Source organism: Toxorhynchites rutilus, chromosome 1 (genome assembly GCF_029784135.1).
Source record: "Toxorhynchites rutilus septentrionalis strain SRP chromosome 1, ASM2978413v1, whole genome shotgun sequence".
Lineage (NCBI taxonomy): Eukaryota > Metazoa > Arthropoda > Insecta > Diptera > Culicidae > Toxorhynchites > Toxorhynchites rutilus.
The window spans coordinates 1173218-1180310 of record NC_073744.1 but is presented as its reverse complement, the minus strand read 5'-3'; the positions used below and the strand labels follow the sequence as shown (position 1 = coordinate 1180310).

The 7093-nt window shown below is 38.3% G+C and overlaps 1 protein-coding gene across 2 annotated transcripts; it reads right to left on the bottom strand.

Moving 5' to 3' along the window:
* Positions 1-453: 453 nt before the first annotated feature.
* Positions 454-6616, bottom strand: LOC129773426 (zinc finger protein 492-like). Of its 2 annotated transcripts, none has more exons than XM_055777037.1 (5): positions 6538-6616; positions 5229-6476; positions 4825-5176; positions 4457-4766; positions 454-569 (listed from the first exon to the last, which is right to left on the bottom strand). In XM_055777037.1, exons 1-5 carry the CDS (start codon positions 6597-6599, stop codon positions 472-474), a joined length of 2070 nt encoding a protein of 689 aa, XP_055633012.1. In that variant the 5' UTR covers positions 6600-6616; the 3' UTR covers positions 454-471. The 2 variants fall into 2 exon arrangements, with proteins under 2 accessions (XP_055633012.1, XP_055633010.1); XM_055777035.1 differs by lacking the exon at positions 454-569 and adding an exon at positions 3585-4196.
* Between the last annotated feature and the right edge of the window lie 477 nt (positions 6617-7093).

Sequence of the window (7093 nt, the reverse complement as noted above, 5' to 3'; positions counted from 1 at the left end):
GCGATTACTTCCGGTGTGCCATAGGGAAGTATATTAGGACCTCTTCTCTTTGTTCTGTTCGTGAATGACTTGTGTCTACTCGATAGCAAGCTCCAGTTCAACGAGAAGATAGCACGATCCATGGCCAAAACGTTTACAGTTCTTGGATTTTTAAAACGTCGTACGCAGTTCTTCGCCGATGTGTATGTTCTAAAAGCCTTGAACTGTTCGCTTGTGCGAAGCTAGCAATTCAGCTGTAACAGAGCCGAGTTTATCGTGTACATTTTTACCATGTTGTATATTACACAGTAGCCATTTAGGCGTAAGAGTTTTCCTATCCCATCGATACACATTTTTATTTATTACACATAAGGCGTTAGAGGATTCCTATACAACACATGTCGCATTGTTCGGCGTTACAATATTCCTATTGTTTGAATGTTCACAGCTGGACGCAGCGGGACTGTTGGTATGAGGCTTCCATTGTTGTGTTTATAAATAACACCAATTACCGATGCAGCAGATCGATCGTATGTGGAGTGAGAGGCTGGCATCACCATCACATGATGATTGATGCATGGACGTAGTAGCTAGAATAACACACAAAGGTGGTCAGTTGAGGGCCCTGAGTTATAAGCTCATGATTGTTCGCTTAGTAGCGGACACGCAACCAATTAGGCTACGAAGAGCCCCTCACACTATCTGTCAAATGTTTCTCCGATCAAGAAACAAACGTTTTCTAACTCGGACTTTTCCGAACAAAGGTTTCCGTGTCTGTAGAGTAAGTGCATTGGTTGAATTATTATAAACTAATAGAGTTTGCTATGTTTTCAATTTATCATTTCAATAGAAATACAGTAGAACCCTGATTATTCGCGATTCGCGATCCGCAAAAATGAGCTCTATAGTAATTATATAAAGCTTTCCAAAATCTGTCAGTGAGTGATAGATTCTTGTTCTTTTGTTTTGGTCATGGCTTTCACATTATCCGACCATCACACTCCAACAATTAGACCGATTATCGAACAAGAGGACTACGTCCATCACCAACATGTAGCGCAGATTATTTTGCCACTATACTCATAAATACGCGGATTTCATTCGGGAAGGTCTTAATCCTGGCGACAACATCGCAGAATCTGAGTGTGAAATTCCGAAAACTCTATCCATCGGTCCCGGGAAAAGTTAAAACACCAAAATGTTGTGCCAAATATCAAGGGTAATTTTTCTACAATCCTGATTGATACATTCAGAATATTCTAATTACAAATTGCACAAAATGTGGCTCAGTATTGGAAATCTAAATTCAATCAGCTGAGTAAGCAATTCGTAGTTTCACAGCGCCTCAGTAAAGTGTTCAATGAAGACCAGATTCAAGTGGCACGGTAGTCGAAGTATATTCATTTAAGTATTATTCATTGAACCATTGAGCCTTTTGTATGAACTCGAATGAAATAAATGTTGTGATTCATATAATTCATATTTTTGTTTTAATGAAAGAAAAATGTTTTTATAACGTCCGAAAACAAAAAAAAAAGAACTTTGGCGGGATGAACAATTGAATTATATCAATAATACTGAAATTCCAGTCCATGTCAATATACTAGAGCTTACTGTTTCTGAATGCTAGTCGTTCGTTCAATTTCATTAATTTTGATTATTTTAGCCTTCAATAACAAAGCTTTATCTATGCAGTGGATCATTATAAGAAAGTTGACATATTTTCCCCTCTAGGTTATTGGATCTCTTTTTAAATTTCTATCGGATTCTTTTTGACAACCAATTTGGTATATTTGAAACCGGGAAATTTGAAAAAAAGTCACAGGAGGGTTGTGTCCGAGACACGACCGCATAGTTAACCTATCTGTTGATTTTCGATATGTTTGAGAAATTACATCGTTAAACTCTTTGATAATTATTTGGTGGCCTCCTGAAAAGGGCCGTTTTGTTTGGTTGTTGGGTATTGTTTGTTTACAGAAGGATGGCGAACAGTCGTTGGTTGGTGCGAATCAGATAAAAGATACCGAAGTGGAACGAGATATGATGAAAACCACTCTCCTAGACGAGATGCCTCCTGTGTTATGTATGATAAAATAAAGAAAAAGAACTCACCAATGTAATATAAGAATATTACCAATACCGAACACAATTATCAACTTTATTATTTATTAGTATGTAGTATGTAGAGCAATCGCTTTTTCTAGTATTTCTTCACTTTTCCAATTTTTCTCGCCGTATAGACTTTCCTTGGGTGAAAATTAACACAACAAAACAGACAGCTGAATTTAAATTTTATTCGCTAGAATTAATCGTATCACTCACCATACTTGCGATATAAAAATGCCCCCGACTTTCATGTATTTGCAATGTCGATTTCTCCCAGGCAGCATGGTTTTGATGTCTCTGCTAGGGAATTAATTTTACTTCCATGTATTTGCAATGTCGGTTTCCCCCAGGCAGCTTGGTTTTGATGTCTTTGTTAGGGACCCACCGCATGTGTCATCAATTTCGACCAATCAGAAGTGGGTATTTCCGATAGGATAGGGGTTGAGATTTTTCACTTGTTCGATAGTTAGTTTCATGATATATATTATTTTCTTCAATATAAAAAAAATGTTATAGAGTACCGAAATCAATTGACGCAAAAATGTCATCAACTCATCATGAAATGACTGAGCAATAATCGTTTGAAACAACAATTTTCACGATGTGCTCGATTTTCGACTTTCAATTTGTACCCCAATATGTTCCCGAAAGACGTAATCCTACGTCAAAATCTGATTTTTCGTATTGGCAATCTAACGCAAAACGTAAACGATCGGTAAGACATCTGGATTTTGTTTTTGAACTAAGAAAATGATGCTAATGTAACCTAAAACTCAAAAACAAATCACGTATATTTTACTTCCGGGCTTTCCAAGGTAGTTCTCACATGCAAGAATCGTGCATTTTTCTACTTGTGTTTGATTGTGCTCTCGAATTTCCTTCTTTAATTTAACCATTGTCAACATTTTTATAGTTTTCACTACTGAAAGAGGTAAATAAATAACATGTTATATATAAAATTGCGCAGAATTAAATTTCTTACAAACTCATCGCAATCAAATAATCTTTTATGATTATAACATTGTAATTTATGGAAAGAACTACAAACCTTCCATAAGCTCACATGGTAAAATTTAAAACCATCATCACTTTCACCGCAGCACCGCCTAGGTGTAGATTTGTACGTTTGATCGCCAATAAAAATTACGAATTTCAAACCAAAAAACAAAACATCATCATTTTCCCCACTGCGCCATCTAGTTGAAAATCTAACGTAGATTCGTTAGATGTCGAATTAGAGGTAATTCACTGTACTATCCATCTGTCTCAAAAATAATGACTAATATTCCATCTATACGTCAAAATCGGCAAGTTCTTTAAATGCTTTTTAAGTTTACGATAAAGAAAGAAACGTGTTTTGCAATCACTACCAAAGATGTTTCTCTTTTGTGAAATTTGTTTTCGACGAACTGATACTGTTGGAAATCTGATGATTTCATCTTGCCGACATTTATTCTGTCGTCGTTGTGCCAATAGCACAACAAACTGTACCGTGTGCAAGGAACTCTGTCGAATAATTGAACTGCGTAAAGATAATCCTCCCGAGCAGCTGAAGGATTATTTTATTCCAGCTTCGGAACTTATTTCAAAAGCAGTGAAAGTGAGTAGTCTACAATTCGAAAAACAAGATGCTTTCATCGCAGGTAAAGTCGATTTACTAGAGAAATATGATACTAAAAAGAAAAAGCTTATAAAATTACGAGAGCATTACGATGCGTTGAAGAAAGCTATCGATGAGGAAATCGCACTCATACGTAAAATGCGTGCACAGAGAAAATCTTCGAGTGTTCTCAATATTTCGCCAGCGAGTCCAATAACTGTGCAGTCTCAAAATGAATCCCTCAGAGTATCGACCCTGAAAAGAAATGCTTTGGAACAACATGGACTAAAACGGAACCGACATTCAGATTCGGATAGCAGTGGCATTGGTTCAGTCAGCGGCTCGCGTCATGGCAGATCCCATCCGCAGGGGGGATCCAATGTTTCCAGTGCAAAACGTATCACTCCTACGGACGCCAGAGGTTTGGGAAGTTCCTCGGGCAGCGCAAAACCATCGATCTCGCCGGATGAGATATTCAAGAAACCACTCGATTTGGTTTCAGCGGCAAGGACTGAAATTTATCACGAAACGGTGAGAGGCATCAACAACGCTTTGAGAAGACCAAGCGGAACGGTCCTTAAAGTTAACAAGCGCGGAAGTGATACCGAACGTGCAAGAAATGCTTACTTCTGAGAAAATTTTCTCATTCATATTGTTGAACTTTATGCGTGAATCATTACATACTAGTTAAAACGGAGAAATACATTGAAATGTTTGAAAACTGATAATTATCAACCATATTTAAATATATACAATACATTTTTTACATACTTTTATCATTCGTTGATTCTCCGGTGAATATCCCTGCCGAAGGTTCCATTTCCGCACTTGCAATTCGATCACTGACCACCTTAGTTCTATCCTCGTCGAGCGTGGGAATGTAATTCCGACTGTTACCCTTGAAATGTGTCAAGCGGTGCCGACGCATCGTTCCCGGACAGTAAAACGGTTTATTGCACAAATCACACACGTGAGGCCGCTTCTCGCTGTGAATTCGTTTATGAATGCGTAAATTCACGTTTTGGGTGAAAACCTTGCCGCAGACATCACACATGTATGATTCAGGCTCATTCGCATGGATCTGGGGAATGATAAACAAACAATTTCAGAAGAATAAACTAGAAAAAGACCGACGCTACCTCCAAATGTCGCAGCAAATTGGATTGTTGTTTGAAGATCCTGTTGCACTGATCGCATTTGATGACATTTGGCAATTGGTGGCGTTGTTCATGGATAACCAAAAGAACAGCGTTTTTAAATTTCGACATACAATACTGGCACTTCGTGTCGGACATTCCGAGACCGTGAATCTGCTTGACGTGGTTTATCATATCGGAGTAGCAAGGAAACGATTCATGGCAAAAACGACAATTTGAAGCTTTCAAATCCTCCGGAATTTCACAGGCTTGCTTATGTTCCTTCAGTATGTGCTTCTTCCGAAACGCCATTCCGCAGTGACATTGGAAAGGTTTCTCACCAGTGTGAATTCGCCTAAAAAGAAACATATTTCTTCATTTTCCTTAAAAGTGTAAATCAATTCTACCTGTGCTCAATGAGTCGGATTGTTTCCTTAAAACCTTTCCCGCATGTCTCACATTTGTACGGTTTAAAATCTGAATGAACTTTTTCGTGCAAAGTTAGTGAAGACGCCTTGTTGAATGTCTTGCCGCAGGTTTTACACACGTATATCTTCTCCATTGTGTGGGAATTGGTATGTCTTCGAAGGGTGGCCAAAAGGGAGTATGATTTTTTACAATAATCACATTCGTATCGCTTCAAGCCATCCACAATAATGACCTTTACGTTCAATTTCTTACTTTCGAATTCAGCTCTAGCTTCCGCCTCCTTTATATGCTGACCCTCGATGTGGCCTCTTTCATGCTGACGACATCCAGACAGGGAATGGAACCGGGCAGGACAATACATACACTTTATAATCCCGGTTTCCATTTCTTGGTGCAACTGGTAGTGTTTATTTAGCAGCCTAACGGAAATGACCCTCACAGGTTTTTCACATTCACCACATGTGTATGGAAGCATATCCGCGTGGATACACAGATGCTCGTGCAGCTCTTCCTTGGTTTCGTGCTCCTTCTGACATACATAGCACAGGTTTCGTTTCTTCTGGGGCAGCTGATCCTCTGGCAATTCGGATTCGTGACTTTTTTCGTGGCGTTCCAAATTGAACAAGGTGGAAAATTTCTTCGGACAGTGGTGACAAATAAAGCGTTTTATTATTTTACGTTTGATGGCCGTTGAATCGTCTTTGGACTTTGCCTTTTTCCTGTATGGTCCTCTTTTTCTAACCAACTTTAACGCTTCAGGTTCATCGGAGGGTTCTTCTGAGTCGTCAGATATATGTTTGTTCTTGGATGGCCTTGCTCTCCACTTAACATGATTTTCCTCTTCGCTAGTAGAGCTCGACGATGTTTCATCGCCTTCTTCATCTTCATCATCATCGCTGGAACAACTATCATACTCCGCCTTCAACGAATCCTTGGCATTGCTATTCTTCAGGTTTGAATTTCGTTCACAGGTGTATTCCTTTTTTCCACGAAATTCATCTGGTTCTTCTTTGATTATAACATCTAACATTCCAAAATTATCTCCAGTGTCAATTTTATCGTCAACTTGTTCGTCGTCACTAGAAGGTTCCTGTTTAATTTGTTCGACCTCCTCCGGGTCCATTGTCGGAGGACCGAGTGCATCGGTGGTGTCACGCAATTCCGGCACATTTTCAGATTTAACAATGTAAATCTGCTCTATACCATTCGTGTCGGGTATTACCTGCCTGCAAACATAAGAAATTCCAATAAGATTGTTCAAAAACAGAAATACAAAACAATACGAACCGACACAACATTCTGAATCGATTACAATCAATAAATAAAAAAAATCGTTCGTCGATTTTCATTGGTTTGTGATGACGTTTCAATGTTTTCTTAATATTCGACGCTTTCAAAAGGGCGCAACGAAGTTGATTTATTATGCAGTAGTCTTTCGCTAACTGGGCGGGAAAGCTTGCTTGCTAACTGAACCGGCATGTAAAACGAAAAATGAAAACGAGGTGGACTTGTTTGATTTGCTATGACAACATTAAGCTTAGTGCTCCGAATTTGAGAAACGATGATAAGAATAATGGATTCTCATGTGGAATGAACACATTTTGAGATGAGAATTATGAATGGGGTTCATTTCCCAATCAAATTAGTATTCTATGTAAATGAAAATCATTTTTTCCTGCAAGTGCTGAAGAAATTCTCTACGAAAATTTGTCTTGAGATGATTTCGTATTATAATTATAGGTTTAAGTAGGAATAGCTGAACATTTAGATATAATAGGTTAGGATCAGGACTATTTGCTTTATGTAATTAGATAACACCAAGTAAAAAGTACTCTTTGGAATA

What these genes read in the sequence shown, in the direction of transcription:
- LOC129773426 (XM_055777035.1), bottom strand. Translation starts at nt 6,599, where the DNA reads ATGAAAATCGACGAACGATTTTTTTTATTTATTGATTGTAATCGATTC. An exon ending in CGATTCAGAATGTTGTGTCG is followed by an intron (nt 6,477 to 6,537) that starts GTTCGTATTGTT and finishes TTATGTTTGCAG; the next exon opens with GCAGGTAATACCCGACACGA. An exon ending in ATTTGCTGCGACATTTGGAG is followed by an intron (nt 4,767 to 4,824) that starts GTAGCGTCGGTC and finishes ATCATTCCCCAG; the next exon opens with ATCCATGCGAATGAGCCTGA.